Source organism: Vidua macroura, chromosome 10 (genome assembly GCF_024509145.1).
Source record: "Vidua macroura isolate BioBank_ID:100142 chromosome 10, ASM2450914v1, whole genome shotgun sequence".
NCBI lineage: Eukaryota > Metazoa > Chordata > Aves > Passeriformes > Viduidae > Vidua > Vidua macroura.
The window spans coordinates 10551165-10577743 of NC_071580.1; the positions used below are offsets into that span (position 1 = coordinate 10551165).

The window sequence follows — 26579 nt, forward strand, 5'->3', positions numbered from 1 at the left end:
GGAGAGATGAAATGCCACGCATGGCAGTTCTGCTCTGCTGGTGTGGTGCCGTCCCTGTTCTGTCAGAGCAGGGGAGGGTTGCTATTACCATTCTATAACGTGTGGCCCTATGTTACTCTTGCATTCCTAAGCAGTTTGAGTTGCTGCACAGATGTTTCTGTAAACCCCCATTTCCAACCTCATTGCTCAACCCAGTGCCCAAGTGGCCCCTCCTGCTGACCCTGTGTCTCTCTCCTTGTTCTCCAGGGCTCTGGGACCTCAAGCAGCTCCGCTGCCACCACCCCATCCGTGTCCACTCCTGTCACTGGCCACAAGCGGATGATCATCCCCAACCAGCCTCCCCTCACCGCTACCAAGAAGTCCACTGCCAAGGGCCCGGGGCAGCCAGCGCCCATCCCGGTCACTCCCGTTGGCACCCTGAAGCCGCAGCCGGTGCCGGCCTCCTACGCCACGGCCTCCACGCCGAGCCGCCCGGCCTTCAACGTGCAGGTGAGGACGGCGCAGCCCAGCCCGCACTACCAACCGCCCAGCCCGCAGCCCGGGCACTACGGCAGCCTGGGGCCCGGCCAGCCCTACGCCGCCGCGCCGTCCCGCCAGCCCACTGCCCCTCAGTACGGAGCGCCACAGCCCCAGGGGCCCAACTACGGCTACGGCCCTCCTCCCGGCCGGCCCGCGGAGCCCGCCTATGGATATGCGCCCCCGCAGGGCCGCTACCAGGACCCCTACTACGGGGGGTACGGCGGCAGGAACGGCTCCGAAGCGCCCTACATGCCGCAGAGCTCCTGGAAGGCCGAGCCGGCGTATCCTGCGAGTAATGCCATGGGCCAGGCTCCCCCTGGGCTCTACCAGCCACCGGGCACGAAGAAGACCTACATCACTGACCCAGTGCTGGCCCCGCAGCCGCCCACCCCGCAGCAGAAGGTAAGAGATACCAGTGGTCACTGACATTGCTGGGAGAGCCACGTGGCTGAATGTGGCCTGGGATGCTCCCGTTAAGGTGGTGCTATCAGAGGTGTGGGGCACATCTCCCTACATATGGCTTCTTAAAAGCTGGAAATAGGGAGCTCTTTAGGGAATAAGGAAATAGGGAATCTGCTTTGAAAAGAGCCTCTGCAGGGGCTTAGAAAAACTGTCAACTGCAAATAATGAGATGGTGTCACACGTGGAAGCATGGTGTCAGCCCACGGGAGGATGGCTTTGTCCCTGTGACATGCTGCTGCCCAAGGAGCTCCCTGGCCATGCCTCTTTAAGGCATCGCTCAACTGGAGGCTTTTCTTCTGCGCACTCGCAAGATGAAGTGAGCTGCTTCATGTACTTGTGGACATCCCTGGTTCAACAATTAATCCTCCCTGTCCTCAGGCAGATGGGAGGTACACGAGAAGCTGGTTTTGATTGTGGTTCAGAGTGATTGCGGAGGTTGTCCTCTGGTGTGTCGCTGTTCAAAGATCACTTATCACTGAAACCACGTGGAAATTAGTCCCCACAGAGCTCGGCTCTGGTTTTCCTCTCCGATGTTGGTACACTGGCTGGCCCCCATCCACTTCAGCAAGTGCCTGGACCTCATAAAATGGATCTGCCTGGTTTCTCTGCCCAATCTGATCCTGCCTGGCTTTTGTCACTTCTGCTGGTGGCCATCTCTAATGTGGCTCTGGGAGGTGTTTTAGCTTTGTGGGGCCCTCATTGTGTATGACGAGCTGAGGTTCCACAAAGGGTGAGGTGGGGAGGCAATGATGCTGTTGCTGCCCAGGCCCACCTTGGCACGTCTGAGCACATCCGTGCTCTTGAGTTTGTGGGTGCTCACAGGGAAAGGGGAAAAAGCTTCTGATACATAACAGAAAGCCTGTCCCTTTGTCATTTCCTTCTCTAACAGCACACAGATATTCTTCCCTGAATTCCAGGTTTCCTGACAGTGGGAACTTTGAAAGGCAAAGATGTTTCAAGGCAGTTTAGAGAGGGCAAGAAATTACAGAAGTCCTTGAAATATTGTCTATGAGCAGCTAAGAAACTGCTCTTTCTCTTTTATTCCCCTTCCTTAACAAGAACCTTTGAAGCAGGGAGAGAAGCAATAAACTCTCAGTTCTGCAGGTACTTGGTATAGAGCTTAGATTTAAAAGCAGTGAAAGACACAAAATTTGCACATAGCTTTAGCTGATGTAAATGGTTGTGGTTCCAGTGGAGTCACTGAGGAAATGCTGAGGTATAGTAGATCCATATTTAGACATTTATAGATATAAGTAGGCTTATATATATAAAAAAAATTAAAAACTGTAGTTCAGTCAGCATCTCTATGGAAACGCAAATCATCTCAAACCACAAACAGCACAAGCCTGTTAGTCTCATTTGCATTACAAAGCTGGAGGGACAATTTAATTTAGCTCAAGTTGGGGTTTCATGTATGCCTATATATATATTTGTATATACATGGTGTGTATGCACGTGGCATTTGCAAATACACAGACAGAAATACTTCATAAGTATCTCTATAAAAAATAATTTCAATTCTTCTGCAGAACAGACTATCATCTGCTTGATGATAAACCCCTCCAGAAACTTTCTTTCTCTTCCAACCTGCTAAATAGCTGTTTTCTTACCTATTTCACTTTTGAGCTTACAAATCTTCTGTAACATATTGGTGACAAGCTTTGCCTTTAAAGCAGTGTTGTCCAGCCTTACCACATGCTGTTCTCTTCCTTTGCAGAATAACTCATTCATAAAATCAACTTTGGGAATTATTTTATTTAAAAGGGAAAAAAAAGGCTGTGTTAGAGCCAGATACCTGTTAGGAAGAATTGTCACTGTAATTTGACTTGGCTATCACGTAAATCTTAACGTCTTTTCCAACACACACACATGATTCTGCATTTGGTTGTGTTTTGCCTTTTCAAGGTTGATTTGAGACCTTTCAGTTAAGGAAACAGAAAGGGTAAGAAGCATTAATACATATCACACAAAATGTAAGATGACCTTTTGGAATTTTTCTTCTTGCAAGGGAATGGTTTTAAAATATCAAACAATTTCTAAATGTATTCAGAAAAGTGCATGCCTAATCTTGAACACAGTTTGTGTGCAGATTATTAAGGATGTCGTAGCAAATCCATCTCAGATTAAAAGTTCATGGTCCTTAATTCTAACATATACCATGATCCATCACTGTGAGTGGCAAAATTTTTCATTAAATTTGTTTCATATTTTCAAAGGGTAAAAAAAAAGGTTTATATTTGGCATTCTGGCTAGGAAGCGGTTCATGACACTGTGGCTCTGTGTTTTTTGCTGTGTACTAATAATGTTGAAGTCGCTGCTGATCCAAAATAAATCTGGATTGGTATGGGAACAGCAAATAATCTCTACTGGTTCTTAAAGCGGGCTGAAAACAATGAGTTTTACTCACACACAATTCCACGTTGCATTCTGTCCTTGGGCTGCTTACGGGGTGAGAGTCATGCATGTGAAGCCTCTGGGCATTTTAGTCTTTTGCAGCACCCTGTCTAGCATTAGTGCCCAAGTCCTAGTTGGGAAATGATCTGGTGGAGTACATGTCCTCATTTAAACCTTCATGTGCTTTAACAGCCAAAAAACCTCAGGAGCTTTCTCTTCTGGATGGTGGGTGATGGGGACTTCTGTAGGAGCAGCAGCAGAGTTCTCATGAGATCATTTGGCTGCTCTCATGCTCTTGCTGTGCCTGCTCAGACCAAGTCAAAATCTGAAGCTTCTCTCTTAACTTCTCTCCCAAAGGGCAGAGGGCACAAGGCCAGGGTGGCTCATTAGGTATGTTCATTTCTGGCACCAACGTGTCCATAGTAGACATATGACAAAACTAGTTTTTGACATGGAATATTCCCAGGACTTTGCCCTGTGGCCAAAACAGGACTGGTAAACTCCCACCACTGACCAGCTCATCTATTACCAAATGTTTCTGTGCTGGACTGGTTAAGATGCTGAAAACCCTTGTTGAGTTCTCATATCTCCAAATAGTTTTAGGTCCTTTCACTGTTTTTGGTCATGTTTGAGCATTTTTGAGACACTATCATAACTCCCAAGTAGATTTGTGGACCTTTAGGGACCTCGTATCTCCTGGTATATTTGAGGGGTGGCTCTGGGAGATCTGTTCTTCCTAGATCCCAGCTATTGTCCTAATTCTACTCATAGGCTTTGGAAAGCACATTCCTTCCTAAAGGGACCTTTCATATTTTCAACATCTAGACTAGGTACCACTGACACCATTTGAGACAGCTTTGTGGCTCTTGTCCAGAATGGTGGAAATCTTAATAAAATCATTAATTTCTTGAGAACAGTTTAACAATTTGGTGAGGACAGAAGTGTCTTGTAGCTCTGATTTAGTACCTCATGTAATCCATGTTTCTTTGCTGCAGATTTGCTGGGAGGAGAAAGAGAGCAATGTCGCTTTGGTAGCTGTGTCTGTTCTCCCAGACATAGCACAAGTGCCCGAGTTCCTTGACCTGGTCAGCCATGGGTTGCAGTATCCCCATTCACATCTGCAGAGGCATATGGAGCATGGCCTCCTCTTCAGACAGCCCTTCAGTTTTGCACACCTTTCCAGTGAGCACCATGAAAAGTGGGGAGACAACTGTAAACCAGGAGGATTTAATGAGGCAGCTCATGCTTGTGGCTGCTCATGACTAGTGGACCTCAGCCACTGCGTGGTTTCTGCGCTGCTGGAGATGATTTCTTTGCTGTCTGCTGCACCCAGCCCTACATGGTCTCATGCAGCTTGGAGTGCCCAAAAGGGACTGTGATAGATCGCTGTTTTCTCATTTTACGCAGCTTTTGTCAGTTTTTCCACTGATTTAATATCTGTGATGGAGACCTTCGCTTGGAAGTTTCATCTTTACCTCAGAAACATCTGCTCACCAGTGCCCTTCACTACAACTGATGCACTCTTGCACTGGTTTAATAATTTTTAGTCTGCCATCACTCACATAAAGGAGATACCTCTGACACTTGTGTTTGAACTGAGACTAATTCTCTTGCTATTTGCTGTTAATTTAGCAACTAGAAATTTTTCCTTCTCTGCAGATGAATAAAAGCAGTCTGCCAGATTCCCTCCTGCTGTCACAGGGATATATGCCTTCCTAGTGTTGCTTTTGACTTGTGGAGAAAGGCAGGCAGCTTGCTTTGCATTACTTGCCTCCCCCAAAGTGTCTTCTCACCCAAAATTTTATGCTTTCACCCAAGTGTCTTCACAAAAGTCACGTATCAAAAATTTTCAATGGATGGAATTTAGAGACAGTGTAAAATGATGATTGAAGTTGGTCTTCTGTCAGTGTGGGACAGTGGCTTCCCATAGTTTTAATATGTTCATATAAAGCAAACCAAAGTAAAATTAAAAAGGGTGATTTAAAATATTCTACTTTGGCATTTAATGAATTAAAAAAGACTGAAAGCCAATGTGAAATGAAATAGAATGTGAAATTCTGAAATTCAGAGTTGAATCTGTGAGTTCAGTGTGACATTTCAAAATTTCCAGACGAATATGCAGTTCCTTTCTACCCTGAGAATAGCAACAAATGTCAAAATGTTGATGTTCTTCACAAAACAGTAATTCAGAGTTCTAGGCAGCACTAGCTGTATATCAGCTGCTGACTCTGTCATTGCTTCTGGGTGGATTAAATTAAATACTGTTGCTTCTGTTAAAATAAGGAGGAGGGGAAAGAAGGCAGTTGTGTCTAACAATAAGATGAGAAGCTCAGGACTTGTGGTACTGTGGCATTGAGAATGATGTTTTCCTCTTCAAGCTATTATAAATCTCTGCATGAAAATCGTTGTGGGTTTTTTCAGGTGAATAGGTGCTGGCAAGAGATGCAAAGAGGTGTTTGCAGAATGGTGTCCTTATCCTGACTGCAGGAATATGACACAGTCTGGTTTATACCCCAGACTTTTGAAAGAGCCCAATTCTTGGCTCAAAATGTGTTTAACATGTTCACTTGAGAATTTTACTCTTTGTTCTTTGTATTATATTTTTATTATTTAAGCACTCCATATACTAGGCAGGAACCAGCTGATGACAGAGCAATTAATCAGTTTTTTCTCTTAGGTATCATATATTTGAATTGTTTTCCTGAAATAGTGAAACAAAGAGTTGCCAAACAATTACCTTGAAGTTTAAGATAACAGGGAGCCTGCAGTTACAGGAGTAAGTCAGGTCAGCATATACTGAAAAACCAACTTAAATTTACAGCTTCGGGATGCAGCTTTTGCAGCTTTAGCCTTTAGTCAGCCACAATGGGTTAGAAATATAAGAGGAATAATTGAGAAAGAGGCTTTTGGCATAATACCTGGATGTTCTTTCTTGCTCCTTCTTAAAATAAGCTGAGGACAATGCCTCCACACATGATAAGGCATGGGGCAACCTTGAAGTTAATCAAGGGCTCTGCTTCTGTGCTGGTTAACTCTTGATAACCAAGTGTCTACCTTGAGAGGTCCTGCCAGACTGTGTTACAGGCTAACAGAAGAATGTTGGGTCTGGGGTCATAAGATGCAGTGAGTGTATACCTACATTGCATCAGACAGGGAGGCTGGCTGGTTTCCAGGCAGGGGGGCTTGCCTGAGCCCTGGGACTGCCTGAGCTCAGGTCTCTAAGGGGCAGCCTGATCTGTAGCATGATATGACAAGGATGGTTGGCCTTGCTACTGGTTTACAGCTTTCAGTACAGAAAGCAGCACCCATAAAAGTGAGTGCCACTTAATTTGCAGGCAGACTCTGGCTATTGTGTGTGATGGTGCTGCTGATTACTGGAGGAGCTGGTTCCTTCCGTTTAAAAATACACTCAAGTCCAACCACATTGTAATTCTTTCAAAGCCAAAGCACCAGAGCGTGTGAGGAAGCTGTTCTGTCAGATAACCTCTGTGTCATTGTCAAGTTTATTGCAATGAAGCCAGAACTTGAATGGGTAGAGAAACTTGTCCAAGGTTAGGCACCAATTGATTAGGAGAGATGGGCAGAACATGGAGACGTGGAGCATCCTGGGGTCATTTGGTGGCTCTTCTCTTCGAGGTGAGACGGTCTCTGGCTGCCCTGTTGGTGTGAAACTCTTTGGGCTTATGACCTGATGGTAATGGCAGTGTTAAGAGAAGTCACTATGCTCACAACACAGTGACAGCATAGATGATGCTTTGGCTGATGTCCTGTTTTGGCCATGTCATTTGGAGTGCATCTTTCTGTATTTGGGTTGTTTTCCCACTGACCTCTGTGAAGCATATTTGAAGTCTTAATCCAGCTTTTAATGGCACACATACAGATAAAATAGTAATGTTTTTTTACTGAAGCACCACTTTGTGTAGGGGGCTGTGCACAGTTTAAAAGATGAATCATTTTTCCCTGGATAGGGACGGTTGTGCCTAGATAGGCTCCTTAAGCCTATTACTTGAATGAGCAGGCAAGTTAGAAAACTATCATGGTGCACAGTGAGCAGTGCCAGCCATGAAGATCACACCAAAAATAGATATTCAGTTGTAAAGATTACAAAGCAGTCTGTAACATCTGTTGATATAATATTTGTTTCATCCAAGTATAATGGTATGAAGCAGTTACTAATATAGGGTTACATTAACTGATCATAAATGTTCTGGTGTTAAAATAACTTTGGCCTCCACATAATGGCCTTCCTGCTAAGATTTACCTCTGAATAACTATAAAGAAACATGATAACATAGTAAATTTAATAGCAGCCTTTAGGGGAAAAAAGTTTTAAAAAAAAGAAGAGGTTTCCTATCACAGGCTGAAAGAACTCCTGCAAGGCAAACAGAATCTGCAATTACACTGACAGTTTTGTTCTTAAATGAAAATAATAGTGAATTATAAAGCTGTAAAATTGTTTTCACAACAATATTTTGTTTTTATAACTTACACTATTTCACTTAGTAGCTGCCTGGCTCCACAGCAAGTTATATAACATGATATTATAAGTATGATGCCTCAACTTTTTGTCTAGGGAATTAATTTAAGGGCTCTAAACTTTCCAGTCACATTTTCTTCTTTGTTCCAGACACAATGTATTCTCTCTGCTGGAAGAAATATCAGATGAACTACATCTTACTTGTAGCAGAGTAATATTCATATGTCTCTTTATCCACACTAATAGGGCAGTGACTTAGTTTCACATGGCTCCTCAAAATAGTCCACATTGAAATGGGCCATCTAAAGTCAGCTACACAAAACAAATAGAAGAGTAGAACTGCTGTGTGTTAGCTGATCAATGTAGCATTAGCAAGGATTTTCCACAGTGTGGTTTAGCAAAGACAGATGAATTATTCTTACTGTCAGTATCACTTGTCCTCCCAATTAAATATTTTTCTAAACAAACAAACAGAATTTCCTCAAATGAGTTGGCTGTAACTTAACCTGACTTATTAGGATTAGTTTAGTCATCAATAAAATGGAACCACACCTGAGGTATAATATACAGCAGATTAGCTATCATAATTTTCATCCTATTATTGCCTAATTAGACTCTGCCAACACCTGAAGAATCTTTTTTTTTCAGGGTTTTCCTCCAGGTTTGTAAGAACTGGTTGTTAATTAAATGAATCACCTTCTTTTCTGTTGTTGCTGTGGTAGAGCTTTAAACAAAAACTCATGCCTTTTCCATGGAGAAAAATGGCCTAAGTGGACAGGGAAGCTCCTGCTGTGTATATGTAGATTCCTTCTAGGCTGTCACCTAGGTGGACACCTTCTAAGGTGGATTCATTCTAGGCTGTCACCAGGAAGCCTGGAGGGTTTTATTTTGCAGTCCAACTCAGCCAACAGAAGAAATCTCCGTGAGGAAGTGTCCTGCAGCATTTGTATTCTTGTAAACCTCTGTTTCGTGTGTATCTCAGACACTCAGAGATTCAGGTGACAATTTTGTTTTCCTGATCTGATGATCAGCATCAGAAAGGTGCCCTTCATCTCCTTCTCCAGCTTGTGTTAGAAGGCTGCTTTTCTGTTCCTTGCTGCATCAAAATCCTTTATCCTTCCTATTATGCAATACTTACTGGTAACCTCTCTTTCCACAGGCTGCATCACAAAAACATGCTTTAGAAACATATCAATTCTTGCACGACCTCATTTGAATACTTCAGTTAAAACTCTCTCTTGAACTGATTTTCTCAACTGCATTTTCCATCATCTAGATTTTTCACAACTTTTACGTGTTTCTACATCACTTTCCCTCAGGGTTCTTGTCCTCCAAGGCTTAGGCTTAAAATTAGGCCTTTTACTGCTGTAGAATTTCCAGATCACTGAGCAAGTGGTGGATGAGTCTCTCTAGTAGATTTTTCAGTACAGAGAAGTAATGCAGTTGTACTGCAGGCAAACTTGGCCCTGTAGGTACCAGAGGGTGTTGGGAGTGTACGTGCTTTGTTTCTTCATGACGTTGCTCATCAATAAATATGTCCAAATACAGTTTTCAAATCTGAATTCAGCTTCCCACACACCTTTCTGTACCATTTCACCATCAGGTCACCTTCTACTGAATAAATACAGAACAGCAATTAAAATCATACGTGTAATTAAAAGAAATTCAGCATAAATTTAAATAGCTTGAAGATAAGAAAGGTAGAGGGATAAAGACAACTGGAAGCTCAGTTCTGTGTGACCTGCTTTTGAATAAACAACATTATATTCCACAGTCAATTATCCAAAAAGTACAATGTGTTCTATTGCCAAAAAAAAGGTTGTCAGATAGAAGTGGTTAGTCTAAAGGACACATGTACTGGCGTGAACATTAGTCTATTGTACGTGGCATAATATTATACAAACAGAGCTGGCTTGTTACTAGCTTTTTTTCTTTTTTTTTTTTTTTCTTTAATTTTTGACCACAGATGTGATTATGCAGCTTTTTAATATTACTTCATAAACATCTAATTGCAGGCTTCAGCAAGAGGTGCAGACCTTGCTAGGGAAATCAAATAAGGTATGCTCTGTGCAGCCCAATAATAAGGCTTCCAATACAAAAGTGGAAAAACAAGTCATTAGTTACAACCATCGAATGGAGGTCTAATGGGAGCCACAGGATAAACATTCCATTTTATTATGTCTTCGTTATATGTTTTGCAAGAATCCGTGGTTATAAATTAAAATTGCTTTTTGCAGCAGCAGCTGTAAAAAAGTTCAAAATCTGTGAATGTACCTATTATTTTTATTTATATCACAGCAGGCTGCTAGCAAAATTAACTTTTTTTCCCTCCTATTTGTTAGTTAAAAGATGGGAAAAGCATACAAATGCATATCTGCAGGCAGCACTCAAAAATGCCCCCTGGCCTTTTTTTTTTAAATCAAGATGGCATCAATTTAAAGTGGGAGACAAAAGAGGGGAGGAAACCCAAACATCTCAGATAAAATTGACTTCTTCACCATTACACAAGTTGGTAGGGTATGGTGTTTGTTTAGAAATTTAAATTAATCCTAGTGAAAGCATCCAGATTGTACTTTGACAGATGATACAGGGATTTGCTTGAGACTATGTCGCTGACAAAGCAGGAGAATTTCCAGGGCTCTTCTCCAATTGAACTGGCAATCGTGGAGACCCTGATTACCAGCAAAAAGAGCAGTATTAGAGCAGGATTTTCCAATGCTGTCTTCTGCTTTCTGAGCCGCTGTGTGAGGGAATGTGTTCAACCTCTGACTCTGCCCCAGACTGTCTCTTGAGCCTTCTAGCAAAACAATTAATTTTTTTTTTTTTTTTTTTTGTTTCTTAATGCAGCATTTGGAAGTCACTGCCCCAAGGTAACAGCCAGAGCAAGAGATCTGTGGAATGGAAATTTGTGATGGTTGGAAACATCTGTTTCTCCTTTTAGAAAGGATACAAAGACATGAAGTCATAAACCTTCATCACCTTCATCAACCCTTCTGCTTCCATTTAGGAGTTAATTATTAACTGAGGCACCATAGGCAGCTTCTCCTCTCGAGGAGAGAGGCTATACTGGACAGGAGATCTGTGGCTTTCAGTGTGCAAATCCCAAGCATCAGCAAATGACTTCTGAGCTGTACTACCCTTGATCTAGGAAAGCCTTTCTCAGAAGCTCAAATTCATTATGTGGAGCCTGCATGTCCAAGGGGAAAAAATAATTGTATGCAAATGAAAAAAGGCAAAAAATCCACTGCCACAGAGACTTTTTTACTCTTTCATATTAGCATTTCTGTGGGCCATTGAGGAAGCAAGCCAAGGTGGTCTCACTAGGGCTGGGAATTCCTGCTGTAGGCAGGGTTGAGGTTCATAGTCATCTTTCTCCAAGGACTGGTCAGGAAGAGCCTCCAGGCAGGGACCATAGCACTTCTCTAGGATGGATAGATTAAAAAATTACACATGTTCCTAAGTCTCCATGGTGCTACTCTTGCTGCTCCTTGATTATCACCATTATAATTCTTCTAGTGATGCTTAGTAATTGTTCTAAATACTAGATAGTGCCAAGAATTCAATACCATGGAACCTAATTGTTTTTCTATCATTGGAAAAAAAAAAAAAAACAAACCTGTGTTTAGTGATGAGGAACCTGTTTTAAAGTAAAAACCTGGATTTTTTAACACAAGACGAGTTCCTGCAAGCTTTGCCTCCCACTGTGCTGCCAGTTGCTGAGAAATTATTTTATTTCCCAATTTAGATGTTGGACAGTGACTCAATATGCCCTGGAAATACTATCATTCTAGCAATTTTCTCATGTGGTAGCTCAGCTTAATGTCAGAGAAATGGGTAGTTATGAGTCCAGACACTATAACGTTGGACTTGGGTTCTAAAAATAAATGTTTGGTTAACTTTTAGTCGTCAACAATTTTTTACTGCCACACATGTTAGAAAATGGAATAAATGGCCTCATGCAATTCCAGGCACACTCTGTGGTCAACAGAAGTATCTGCAGAAGATAAATATGATGGTAAAACAGATAAATGCGGTGGCCGCTCTCGCCAATGGCATGTGCACCCTGATGTTTAGAGCCTTGAGAGCAGAAGAGTTAACTGTTCAGTAAGAAGAACAGGTGAGCAATTGTGCATCTAGGTAGACCTTACTAGCATGCCTGATTTCTCAAATGTCTCCTTTCTGGCTTTAGACTTGGTGATTTAACCTTTTTCGTTCTTAGTTTCCTCTCTAAAACAGGTTTAATGTTTACCTTCTGTATCACAGTGGGGGTTTCGAGACTTGATTGTCTGCAAATTAGTTTTTAAGTCTATAAATGCAAAGTAGTGTTCCTATTTTCTGTGTGAAAGGCAATGAAAATCATGTGCAGAGCCTCTCACAGCAGGCACAGTGGTTATTTGAAATGAAGGATATTTCTGTACCTTTGTATGTAAATGAAAGAAAGATCTCTCTTAAATCTGTGGCTATTAAAAACAGTTAGCTTTTAGCATTTATGTAGTATTTTATATTGTCAGAGCTCTCTTATGAATCTCAACTAAATTCTTCAAAAAGCCTCTGAAAAGCTTATGGCAATATTCTGCTGTTATGGTCTTTTCCCCAAACTCACAGAGGGAGAAAGTGACTCAGCCAGGCTCACATGGGCAGCAGCCCTATGGCTTTGTCTTCCCTCAGTGACAGACAGAAGGCAAGGACCTGTTCCAGGCAGATAAAAAAGGTTCCCTCAGAGGTGGAGAATGAGCTATTTAATCAAGTCATACAGTTTTATGAATAAGTCAACATTTGGAGAGTGAGGTATATACATTCCTTGAGGAGCAGTGCAGAGCTGTGACCTTGTCTGGATCTAAGGGCTTTGGTGGGATTTAGGATGAATGTGGCCCACCCTCCCATGTGTTGAGTGTGTGCTTAGAGCAGAAATATGCAGTGCCTCACCGTGGCTTAAGCCCTGTTTTATTTTGTTGCCAAGCATGAGGAAAGGCCAGTGAGATCAAGCATGACTACTGACACCCTCAGTTTTCCTGTTACTGAAGCATCTGCATGTTTTATGGGGAACCAGATGCAAAGAATGTGGGAAATGAGGAAGGAGCATAAATGTTGTTGCCCAGTGTTCAGGATTGTTCAACCAGTTTCCTTTGGTGTTCAGTCTGAGATGGTTCATCAGACATTTGGTGGCCACGTTATGCCCCATTTGGTTTTAGAAGACTTTAAAACAAACTAATTTATGGAAGGAGCTGTGTTGCAGCTGTAGTCAGGCTATCTCTGTACAGTAATTCCAGCTGTTGCTGGAATGAGATAAGAAACCAGGAATGGAAACAAGCAGACATCCAAAAAAGCCACAGCAGAAACGACACCTCATATATGAAGCACAAACACAGAATTTGTATAGAATAACATTTTACAGTGAGTTTGATCTATCCTATGAAGGCTCTTGAGTTGTAATGTACAGGTTTTCATTTTGCAGTGTGTATATTGGACCAGAGTGATGTCACTATAGCAGTATTGACTTTGGAGCAACTCTGTTGATTTAGTAACAGCTGGGAGCACAGATCAGAGGCCAATGTAGTATTGTCATCTGAGGTTCTCAAGCAACAACTAGGTGACTGAGTAAATCATAGAGTAGCCTTTTCTGTTCTCGTATTTCCTGCCTCCCTAAAACAATTACACATTGAACCTGTTCCTGGTACAGCAGTTGACTTTATGGTTAGCTCTAGGGGAATCAAGACCTTATCCCTGCTGGTTACCAGCCATAACATTTTGCAAGACTTTCTTTTGTGAGACATTGTTTCTAAGCAAACAGAGATTTTACTTCACATGTAGGAAGATATCCCTGTGTGAGTTCTTGTAAAGAAGAAGGAAGAGGAGTGCTTTAACAGAACAGCTCAAGTAAATGATACCCTGCAATGGAAACCCATCCATTTCTAGGGCGGTTTGCTGTAGCATTCAGAGTGGGCTGTGAGTGATTGAGGCTGTTTCTGAACAGACACCACCAGTGATGTGAACCTCATCAGAAAGGACTGTTGGCAGTATAGGTAGAGAGCAAAGGTAGGTATCAGGAGGAGATGGTTGTGAACATGCATCCTCACAGATACGAAGCAGAAATAATGTTGAAAACTTGGGCCCTTTTTACAGATATACATTTCTTCCTAAGCTTTCTTTCCAAGCTCCCTACTCCTGGTTTTTCCCAGAAGGATTTCTCTGAATCTCACATCCTATTTTTCTTGGACAGAGTTTTTTTTTTTTCCTGCTTCTCTTATACTCTGCACAAGAAGCAGCTGTTCACTCCTCCTCAGTGATGAATATATACAAGGGTCTGTATACAGGGTCCAGAGCATTGTGATGACAATGAGCAAGGCAGCTACACTGAGCTTTTGCTGATGATAGTTTATTACTCATGGTTTCATATCAGCTCATATCTGCCTTGGCTGTTCTGCAGATGCCTTTCTTCCCCAACACTGATTTTTCACTTGAATTACAGAGACTGCAATTCCTCAGCCAAGGTGTGTGGCTTTCCTTAGACCTGTGTAATTGCCACTGAGTAGATCTAGATTGGCAGAAGCTCAAGAGATTTGAGTGCTGGGAGAACCATGCAGACTCAAATTGTGGGACTGCAGGAATAAATACAAAAATCTACCTGACAAAAAGAAGCAACTTGGCAATAGCTGACATATGTTTAGTTGGAGGCTTGTTGTGGGATATTAACACCAAGATGCATGCATATGTGTATAGACAAATATTAGCTGGGTAATAACACTTCTAGGGTTCTACCCATGTCCTCAGTGTTGGCTCATCATCCATGATTTCTGCTCTTTTGTACCTCCTGTTCATGAAGTTTAAAGTACTAACACTGAGGACTGACTCCTAGACCTTCAGCTGAATATGTGCAATAAGTTGTTTTTAACCAAACATATTTGAGTGGCCTAATGTCAGCCTTTAGCACAAAGAATTCACCACCTTGGTTTGGCAGCTTGGACCCTGTATTACCTTCCTTTTCTCTGGGGGTTACGGTGGATGAGCAGTTTCACACTGGTTATCCCCCATCAACCTGCTTGTCCCAGGCATTAGCAATTCAGGTGGCTCATTCTCCTTTCATAGGAACTCTGGTGGGATCACAGAATCTTCCCCCTAGGGAAGAAGCCTGGACATTACTGTGTGCAAGCAGTGAAGGACCATAAGAATGCCTCTGAACAGACAGCGCTCATCATGCAGATGCGAAACCCAAACTTGTTTGGGTTAATTAACATTAACCCAAGTCCAGAGAGAAAGTGGTGTTGAAGTGGGGGAAGTGAACCCAGAGGTTTTGACACGCAGTGGTCTGTGCTTCCTCTGAAAAGGGGAAGTTGTAATGGCACCTGTAAGGTTTGCGGGGTTTTGTGTCAGGCCATCCAAACCACCAAATCCAAATTTCAGTGAGTCTCTCGGTTTTCCTTTGTTCCTGCTTCACTGGGCTCTCAGAGAATCTCTGAGGGAAAGAGCCATGTCTGTGTGTCCTTCTGGGAGCTGCTGGGCACCACTGGTAAGCCCAGGAGCTGAAGTCCTGATGTCTTTCAAGTGATGCTTCAGAATGACATTGCCTCTCTGGCTGGGATGCCCAGGCATGGGGCAGTGAGCAGAGCAAACAGGGTGGGTTTGAGAGTGTGTGTGTTTGCTCAGCAGAGCACAGCTGCCTTGTCTGCTTGTTTCAGAGCACATGGGAAAGGGGACAGCCAGCGGTCACCAGCCGCCTTTAGTAAAACATTATCTCAATTAATCCTTTGGTTGTGTTGTTTATTAAGGGACAGCACTGCCCACACAGCATGTAAGTTTATCCCGTACCTTGTATTAGTCAAAAGGCTAGGACAGCCTGACAGTGCAGCAAGCCCAAAATTCCTTCTGTGGATGATGCTGTAACAGCAAACATCAAGAAAAGCTTTCAGTGTAGCTCAAGGCATAGCCAGTCCTGCTTGTTTGGTCTCTCCCTGCTTTCCCTCTCTTGCCACCACAACACACATTAGTACTTGCTGATTCACAAATGCACAGATTCCCTCTCACTCTACATCTGTCTCTTGCATCGTCTAACAAACAAGGAGCTTGTACAACTGTCTGACTTCTGGTGAAAGCACTGAGCACCTTGCAGAGCTGACCTTCAGCTTTTTCCTTGTTGCAGCATGAGCAGGTTTTAACTTAAAAGTGACAGGTCGAGACCAGGGCCAGACTAACATTGTATTTGATGCTCTGTGGGTCCAGCAGTATTTGTCTTGGTTATATAGTTGTAGTAGTAGTGACTTCCAGAAGTTCATTGCTATTTCTTTTCCTGCATCTTCAGCATCCTGACCAGTAATACTAGTAGCCCTTCCTTTTTTTTATTTTTTCCCCAAACCAAGAGACTCTTAGACATACCACCTTCTGCAATCTTGTGTTCTGGAAGGCCACTGCATATATCCATTACACTCTGTCTGGGTCATTTGCAGATCTGCTGGTGCCTTGTATATAGATCAGCCTCTTGAGAGACCTGCTATTTTCCCCACTGCTGTGTGAGCTGTTTTGGTCCCAGTCTTTGCTTTGGAGAGTTTTCTGTTGTCATTCAGTGTCTAGGGAGCTGCTGGCTTTCTTAAAACACCTTAGTTGGCTTGTGCTGGGATACTGGCACTTGTTCAGCTGGGGTTGGTGATCTCTGTATATTTGACATATCGTTTGCTCTTGTCATGCCATGTGTCCTCTAATTACACTGTTCTGGATGGATGCCAGTAGGAAAAGGACAAGACATACAGCACAATATTAGATGGCAGAGAGGTTTTACTGGTCTGTGAGGAAAGATTTTATCCTGCCCTTTTAGCAAATGTTTGATATTCACAGGAATGTCCAAAGTGCTCTCCTTGTTCTCAGGAGCTGGGGCCCAGCTCCAAGCAGTTGCAAACAGCCCTCTCAGCCTTGCACAAGGCTCCGTGATGTGGACACATGGCTGTTTTCACACAGGTCCTCCCTGCACAGGAGTGGTGTCCTTAGTGCCAAATCACCTTCGAGCCACAAAGCACTTATTAATCCCACCAAAAGCTCTATGACTGACTGAGACAAATTCACCTTTGAAAATTGAACCAATGCAATGTGATGACTCAGAAACATCAAGGGATTTTTTTATTTGTTTGTTTTGAACCACAAATGGTGCTGCCTGAGGTTTACCTAGGGTCAGGCTACAAACTATAGAGCCAAATTTTGACTGTGCTGATCTTTGGATCTTAGCTCATTATAGGAAAGCCAGTCTTTAACTGGGATACATAATCAGATTTGAATTTCACCTCAGAGCCAAGAACTGATCTCTAACTTCTACAGTTCTGCATTTTCTGTAAAGTACATATTTATAGTCAATGTGATGCTACCACATGAGTGGTAAACAAGCAAGTCCCAAAAGTAAACACTGTAAAATAGGAAACCTATGGACAGTATTTACATCATCAGAGTTTCCGTAAATATCTTCAGCTATTATTGTTTGTCTAATGTTGTCATAATCTTTTTTTGTTTGTTTTTTTTTGTTTTTTTTTTAATTGACTTTGTACAGATTCCTTTTAATGTGAACTACACACCAAGTTTTGCTGATATTTTGTCAGGGAGAAATGTTCATCTGATTTAGAGGGAAATCCTGTTTAGGCGTGAAGATAAAACAAAGATTTGTGTAGTAGGTGCAAATTACGCCTGTTTTCATCCTTTGTTTTAGTATGAATATAGCGTTTAGGTGGGGAGAGCTGATGCTCATTTCTAGTGCTAAACCACTTGTTGATCCTCCTAAACTGAGTGAAAGTAGCGAAAATCCCAGTGAAAAGTAAAGAAGAAGTTTTTGGGGCGTGTGCCATTTCAGACTGGGGAACGTAACTTTTGCTTTTCGTATCTTCACATGTGATCTTGCCAAAATTTCTAGCATGCTCACAGTGCTCTGACTTCATTGCTGCTTTGCTTTTTTTGACTTGTGATCATCTCAGCTTTATTACTAACAACTAACCCCTTTCATCACTCTCTCTCTCTCTCTCTCTCTGTTTATTTAGAGATTGACCTTTTGAGTTTTTGCACTAACAGTTTCTCTTTGTGAATTGTTCAACCACTGAAAATAAGTTCCAAGAAAGGGAATGTTATTTTTCTCTTGCATACCTTGCAGCACCCAGAAGTTGTGCCTGCGTACCTGCTTTTCAAATGAGGCCCACCCAGCTGCTCCTGCCTGTTGTGGGATGCCCAGAGCTTAGGAGACAGTGCCCTGTAGTGAAAATCAACAATTGTGATTTGGCCTAGAGGGTGGCATTAGGATATATTTGCACCAGTGATAACAAGGGGGTCAAGTGCTTTGTTTTGCATGCCCTTTGAAAAGTTTCCTCTCAGGGATGCAGTTTCTCCAGAGCTGCACACCTGGAGCTCTGGAGAGCTCATGTGTTCTGTGCACACATGAACAGCATTTTCTACCATTTGCAGGGCTGGCTATGAGAAAGATTTTGCAGAACCTGCAGCATTTAGAAAAACAAAAGGAATAGTCTGTCTTTTTTTCCTTACAGCACCTGAAACACAAATAAAAGGCAGAGAAATCTTGCATATGGAAGAGTCTGCACATTTTCAGTTTTTTGTAATCCTTGGCTACAGACAGAAGTGTACATTTGTTAACAGGACAGCAAGGTCTTGGTCTGGCAGTTGTAGAGGTTAATGTTTTGTCCTCTGAACCATTGATAAAATTTCCTGTGTGAGGAAGAGGAGGCAGGAAATTTCAGCAGGAAAAAGCAGAAACTCAGATCAAAGTAGAGAAGCAAGCACTGGAAAAGCCCAGAAGCTCTGTTTGCTCCAGAGCAAAGCAAAGCTGAGGAATGGGAGACGCTGAGAAAGCAGGACGCTAAGGATTGATGTCTACCACAAACAAAAGCAGCTTTGGAGTGGTTATTGCATAGGACAGCACTTAGGAGCCCCAGTGCTCAGAATTAGGCTAGAGTGACTGTGAGGGCTTTTGACAGAGCTCTAGGATGCATCTCCTCTGTTAAGTGTGAGAGAAACAAGAAACCACAGGGAAATAACTGCAAACCCCCTTGTCAAAAGCTTTGAGAAATCTTCCTGACTTTTACTTTTCCAAACTTGACACTGTTATTCCTAAATCTGTTACGTTACAAAACACAGCACATGTGCAAGCTGCCGAGTTGCTGTTTAATGAAGCATAGTTTCCTATTGCCTGTGAGACAGTTTTTACAGACATGAGGTTTGCGCTTTGGTTTGGCTACTGGAGCTGAGCCCTGAGCTCGAGGGACTGCAGTGGTCTCAAGCAAGGGGCAATCATTCTGTTATTTCTGCACCTCATTTAGCAACCCTGTTGAATTATCTAAGACTGACCAGATGAAAGCCAGGGTCAGATTCCACATCTTCAGTCCCAAGAAGAGCTATGAGAAGTTAATCTTTGTGGTATGTGGTGTCACCATTCAGCTGCACTGTCACCTGCAGTGTTCTAACCACATGGTGCAGGAAACAGCAATACATTGAAAAGAGAAAATATTCTGCTCCCATCACAGTCATTTCAGGCCCAAAGCTGGGTCTGGCCATGTCCTCTGGTGCATGAAGACTTTCACTGGCTGTGGGCTCTGGCATCTGCCTTGCACACAGGTTTCTCAACCTTCAATCTGTGGGCTAAGAGCCACCTTTTGTTTAAATCTTATGGGATTGCAGCTGGCCAGGTTGGTCATGCTGAAATATGTGAGTGCTGTGCCTTGCAGGCCCCTGTGATCCATCTGTAAGAGAGATTAACCTGCTAGATGTCCCTTGCCTAATCCCTGAGCTCTGACATGGCCAGGCTGTTCTTCAGCCAGTAACTCATGCTGGTGCTGGTACCAATTTCCCAGTATCCCTAGGTTAGCCTGTAAGGTTGTTGCCTTCCCCTTAATTCATTTACTCTGAAACCACCCAAATGTCATGGATTAAGCCAAAACCAGCACACCAAAGCTTACTGTCTTTGATCTTGATTACAGTAGGTTTGTCTTTGATTGCTGCATTTATACTTTTCCTTCCTGATTATCTGGCTGTAGCTTGCACACCCAGGATCCATTATTTATTCATTTGTCTGCAGCTTCCTTTGCTTCTTTGCTGTGGTCCTCACCCTCCTCCTTTTTACTACCACCTCTGTTCAGATGTCTGGGTGGAATGTCATGACTGGGACCAGGGATACCACTGGTCACCCTGGGTGTTTATCCTCAGCCTCACACATCCACCATCCTCTTTCGTCCTTGGTGCGGATCCATAACTCCCTGTCGGTCACTGCTGTCCTGCACTGACAGCCATACTCTGAGAGTTTGGTGCAAATCCAAGCAAATTAAGCAGAAACATTCAGACCAAATGGATTTCTTTGGGTTTCTGGTCATGTTTATGGGGACCAAATGAAGCATTTAGCACCCAACATGCCACTTGTGTGCTGGAAGCAAAATTTTAACCGTGTGGTCACCACCCTAACTCTGCTCCATCACAAGACAGCAACTCCATAATGCAGCATCCAAGCTGGGCAGCCTCTGCCCTGCCTGCTTTTTGGTGGCATTACAAAAAGGATGCCTTGGAAATGACAGTTGTGGTAGACCAGCTCTGTGCATCTGTGACCTTTGCTAGGAACAGGGCATCATCTCATAAATCTTGTATTCTGCAGCAATGGGAAATACTGGACAACTGGGGTAATGCTGACCTATAGTTTTGGGAACATGGCAGGGACTCAGTGACTGTATGGAAAGAGGCAGAGACAGAGAGTAGAAATTACCTGTTGAGAGAGGGATGTAACTAATAAGTCCCTGCAGTTGTCTTCCCTTTTTGGCTACACCTTCCCTCTTGATTTCTGGCATGGAGAGGAGCAGGGGATGCTAGAAGTCTTTCCTGATGGCAGAGAGGAACAGTTTGCATGTCTCTCTGTCAAAAATGTACATTCTTGAGGGAGCAACCATGTGCCTTGGTGTCACCCAAGATGCCTCAGTTCATTGAATCTTAGAAATGTAAAGTCTGGGAGGGATGGAGACTCTCCATGGACACTATCCCATTCACATCAGAAAAGCAGGGTTGAGCATATCTCAGGGGTGACCTTCCAGACACTTCTCCTGGCAAAGGCCATTTCTAGGTGGGAATCCCAGCGTTGCTACCAAACACCTGCTGGGCTGCTGACCTGAATTCCTGCTGGTGTGGTACTAAGAGGGTGCCCAGGCTTAGCCAGTCCTGTCAAGGTGTTTCTTCCATGGCAAGTTTGATAGGAACAAATGTGGGCCTGCCCCACACTGAGGGCGGTGAGCTGCTCTCGGGAGTGGATTTGGGAAGGTTTGAGACCTGAGCAGCCTTGTCTTCTCTGTTCCCCAAAACAAGAAAATCTTTGTTTTTATTGTCAAAGAGTGATTTTTTTTTTTTCTTCAATATAAAATCAAGGCCTTAGGCCCAAGTGTTACAAACATAAGTTACCTGATCTTTCTCACTAGAAATAACTGTGCAGTGAGAGTATGATACTGCAGCTGTAACACATTGCAATCCCTCTTCTTTTTCTTTCCTTTAAGGACAATTTTTTCTCTCTGGCACTGAGCTTTACAAATACACATCTGTATTTGGCTGCTAAAGAAGCAGCCTGAGGTATGATTTTCCTTAGTACAATGCATTTGACTTCCATAGGGGCTGAGGGGATGCAGCAGTTCAGAAAAGGTGACCTCTCATTTAGTGTTTACAGATGCATTTCAAAGCTTGACTTCAGGCACGTGAGTTTGAAAATGTTTGACCTAAAGTCCTTTTCCATTTTTGGTTTACTGCCAGCTCTTATCTGGTCATTACTGTAGCAGGTCACCACATTATCCCTTACTAGCAGCTATCAGTAAGTGTCAATTCCCAGCAAATGAATTCAGCAACTTGACAATATTTTTTTTTATGATGTCTATTTAAAGATGACAAAAATCATAAATCTTGTAGGCTTGTCACTGAGAGTTTTTATTGAGTTTGTTGATGAAACAACTTCACAGCTCAGCTGAAGAGGAACTGCAGGGTATGAAGAAGCAAAAGACTTTTGATAGTGTGCAGTAGTCCAAGAAATTGAAGATAGAAACCAACTTGCTGGCATTCTGTCCATATTCTTTCTTCTTGGTCAGAGCAGGAGCTTCTCTTCACACCCCTGATAGAGGCAGAGCATTTTCCAGTCCATCTGGAAAAGAGGCCAATCACCATGTGAAGCAGGGGCTGTTTTTTAACCACGGGAGTTAGAGAAGGGGAATTAAGACCTGGAGGACGGCAGTGGGGTGAGAGTCACCTCCCTGACTGCAGCAGTGTTTCCTTCTCTCCTTTGCATCCTGCAGTGGAAAGTTCCATTGCAATACTGTTGTTTTACAACTACAAATTTTATTTGCTGAGGAAAGTTTGAATCTTGTGGGCATTTTGATAACAGCCCATAAACTCTCCTCCATAAATCTGTTTGGTGAATTCCCTGGCTGCCATTTGCAGTCTCATCCTCTGTGCAGGCCAGTGGCTCTCATTGACACTTACTTTATTTTGCAGTCAACAAATTGACTGGCAGAGTTTATGGAGTAATTGCAGCATTATGCAACAAGTGGGAAGGTTTATGGTTTTCTGTAGAAGGAAGATATAATTGTAACAACTAATATAACTGCTTTAGCAACCACCCTGACACCAGGTTGGTCCATAAAATTCCAAAATTGGATTGAAAATAATATCTAAAAAGTGTGTCTCAGGAATAAACTTCTATTTAACAGAGAGGAATGGATTTTAGCTGGTTTTAACTGTTGAAGTTATTTTAGGTATCATTCCGTATTCTTGAAAAGCAGGGATTTGCTCATCTTCCGAGCTTTACCAGACTGATGTTACTTAAAACTGTGGCATAGTGCTTCTGCAGTTGTATGTTTATCAAAGTTAATATATTAAATGTAGTATTAATGTCTTCTGCTATAACAATAGTTTTCTGGTGTATCTTCTTCCACTGTTCATTCAGTGGAACAGTCAGTCTTGCATTACCCATCAAAAAAGCCCCATTCTGCAGAGATAAAACAGACTGTGAGGTAAATCCAAACTAGGTTGTGCTGGTCTCTGAAGAGAAATTACATTTTTAAAACCTGGCCTTGGCTAAACTCCCACTGACTTTGACTGAGCCAAAATTTAACCTCTGATATACTAAGCACCCTTATTTTCCCTTAAGTGAAATTGAGTTGTATCAGAGGTCCTTTAAGTGTCCTTGTATGTTTCAGTCTCCCTGCAGATGATACTTGACCAGCGCTCCCATAAAACATGCATGCACTTAGTCAAAAAACCAGCAGCACTGACTTGTCTGTGTCCAGAATGCACAGCTTTCCTTTCCTCTTTGCCATGCTGTCTCAGAGGATCCCAGCTCCAGTGCCTGAATTCTCTCGTCCTCTGAGATGAGTTTGGAAATGCAGCCCCAAGGTGAAATTTCCTGCACTTGTATTAGGCCCAAAGACAAGTGACTCCATCTCCTAAACACTGTTGCTGTGGCACTTCCAACTTTCTTCATGAAGTTGCCCAGATTCATGACCTATATGCATTACAGGTAGGTGTGTTTTTTTATAGCTATACTATATTTGTGTATATTGTATATATTATACATATGTATACTATATACATAGGATTATATTTTTGAAAAATCTTGGTCTTGTTCTCCCACTAAGTCTTTTCTCTAGAGTATCCAAAGCAGAGAATGGAGAGGATATGTTAAAAAAGATTCAGACTGAAGGAGTGGAATTGGGATGTTGCAAGCTTGCCCAAGGGAAAGAAGTAATGTAAGTTTAGTGCAAAGCATTTCACAATGTTGATATCTGGTACATCAGACCTAAAGCCTTTACTACATTTGCACGTGGTTTTGGTATTGCCAATTCCTCAGTTGGATTATTTTAAACTACTGAGAACAACTACAAATCCTTTTCTGTGTCATTGCTAAAGGGTCTCAGGAAACTAATTGCCACAACAGAGAGTCCTGAACTGTGACCCTTGGCCTGAGAGCTGCAGTAGTTACTGTCCTGTGTGTGGCACAGCACACAGCAACACAGTGTAGACTGATGTCCTGTGCTGCTTATCAGGCACACTAACAACATGTTCAGCAGATTTCTCTCTACTCATGCCTATTTAAAAATGTCATTTTAATAACTGAAGGCTTAATTATAAACTTCCAAACTTCTAATGTTGTTTACACAACAAACAAAACAGATCTATTTGGACAAGCCCTGAATCTTTGTCAGGTGCAATTACCTTGTTTTATAACAGCGCTGGACTTTCAGGAAATGCAGTAAATAAGTGAATGAAATTAAAGCCCTCTGGTGAACTTCAACCAGGGCAGTGGATCCACTGGAGGCTGTCTGCCTGCTGCAGAACACCACTTCATCTTCTCTGATGAATCACCACATTGTGTGCAGCATTAATAAACAAGTGCCAGAGAGAAAAAAAAGGTGTTATCTGAATGTAATGAACTCCTGAACTGACTGGAGAAGGTGACATGCTGACAAGAAGTCATCCACTATGAAGCAAGACAGACCCCCTCACCTCTGGAGCCCAGTGATAAGTATCACAAAGCCACTGTTATCTGAACAATTATCTGTGGAGCCAGCCCTGCATGGTTGCCCCATTAACATTTCACGTGCAAAGAGATGAAGCTGTGAATGCTTAAAAGTTTCCCAGTGGCTGAACTGCAAAGCTTTTATATTTTCTTTATTTGAAGATTTAGCACACAGGCGTGTGCGTGCACATAATCTTCAGCCTGGAGATTTCAAGCTGTTAGGTAAATGAAATGTTTCAATGACAACTTTTTTGGGTTTTGTCACTAGATACTGTTAGCCTTTAGTAAATTAGGAATAAATACTTGCAAAGAGAGTTTCATTTTTCTTGAACACTCTTTTCTGGTGGCAGCTGGACAGATAATGCAGCCACAAAGTGAAACTTCTTTATAAAGAAGTGCAAGTACAAGCTCTTCTGAGGCTTGCAGGCAAACCCCTGCAGCTTCATAGCAGTAGTCAGCAATATTTCAAACAGTGAGAAGATAATGGTCACTTTGAAATGTAAGAAATGGATTTGGATGGTGAATTTCAAAACCAAGTGCTGATCCAACAATTGTGACCACATCTGATTGCAGCAGTCATGCTGAAGGGGGGCCTGAGTCATAGTCACACTTGAAGCCTTTGTGCATCACTCTGTGTTGTAAAAAAATGGGTTTGAAGTGGGGGTTAACTGATCTGCACCTGCCCAATGCAGGAACTGTTAAAAAAGGTGTAGGGCAAATGTGAACCAGGCATCTTGTGGATGGGAGAATGATTTTTTCAGTTTATGAGCACTTAGAGAACTTTCCTCTCTTGCAAGTAGGTGAATGTGGTTGTCTCCACTATTATTCTGCCCACCTTGAAAAGAGTGGGCTGCTCAGATTGTCTGAGGGTGTTTGGTAGTTTTTTAAAAGCCCAGTTCCTTTGAGATGTCTGGCAGTGAGATATGTCAGTGTCTTCAGCAAATGTTGGATTAGGTTTTGAATGTGATTTAAGGTACTGTGAGCTGCTAATTAACTTATTTTTTTTAGTCTGTCCTGCCCTCTTGTCAACCCAGATGTTCTGCTTAAACCCAGAGTAGGGGAAAGTGCATCTGCCCAATGTGCCTGTAGGTGAGAGATTTGCAAAAAAAGTAATGCAGGCTGTAAAATGGAGAGAAGTCTGAAAAGTCAGATAGTGTCTCTGGTCTTTCTCATGCATTCTCACAGCATGGACAAGTCTCTAAAAGCATATCTTCTCTAAAATGCCCCATTTCCTTTCTCCCTCTGTAATGCTGCTGCTTCTGTCCAGCCAACATGAATTGAGCTGTGGAGTTCAACTGCTTTGTGAATTAATTACAGGGACAAAATCTGCTAAAGAAGAGAGATGAGAGGATGCAGTCACAGGAGCCCTGTGGCTCACATGTCGCCGCTGCTGCCACAGCTCTTTCAGCATTGGACAGAGCTCTGCGGGGCTGCCACAGCGCAGCAAACACCCCAGCTGCCCTCGGCAGCAGCACGGCTTCCAGAGGGGATTCCAGGGCTGTGCAGCCTCAGGCCATCCCAGCAGGGCTTCCAGGGGTGTGCAGCCTCGGGCCATCCTTCCTGAACTCCAAAGGGTTTGCCACAGCTCCTAGCAGCAACAGCAGAAAGCCATAAAAAGCTCAGTACCTTCTTTGGGCAAAAGATTGCATGGAATTTGGTTTTGGCTGGATGGGTATTATGGGTGCTTCTTTGATGGTATTTCAGATAACCTAGTGGAAACTTAAAGATTCACTTATAAACCAGTATAAAAATAATACTGCCCATCTGTTTAACTAGTCTTGGTCTGTCTTGTAACAGTTCATTGACCATCTGTTACTGTGGCGTAGAGATAGACATTGTGAATCCACTTGACTGTGTGGATTTCAGACTTCAGTTTATTTTTGGTTGCTGGTACATATGGACCCTGTTCTGTTACTCTTGATGTGTTTGTTCACAAGGACTTCTTAGCACTAATTTCCCTGGGAGGGGTGTTTCAAAACGAGAGAAGAAGGGGAAGAAAAGCAATTAATTTTCTACTTCAATAATCATAAATAATTTTTCTAATTTGGATCCCATCTCACTGTCTTTTCCCCGGCAAGTTGTGTGGATGGATGAAGCAGCCAGGGGAGAGTGGCAATCCAGATGTGAGCTATCTGATTAATGAAGTCACTGTCAGGCATGCATAGTAAAACTCAGACAAAATGAATCATTTCAGAGTTCTCTTATCAGTGTTTCTGCTGTCTC

General features: G+C 42.7%; 1 protein-coding gene across 6 annotated transcripts in view; it reads left to right on the forward strand.

The window, feature by feature from the left end:
* The window catches only part of LPP (LIM domain containing preferred translocation partner in lipoma), a 322361-nt gene that overhangs the window by 205435 nt on the left and 90347 nt on the right, over positions 1-26579 (forward strand). For all 6 annotated transcript variants that reach the window (XM_053985940.1, XM_053985939.1, XM_053985937.1 and 3 more), the window contains one exon: positions 247-921. In XM_053985940.1, the coding sequence (XP_053841915.1) occupies positions 247-921 (675 nt within the window). The remainder of the gene's footprint in view (positions 1-246; positions 922-26579) is intronic.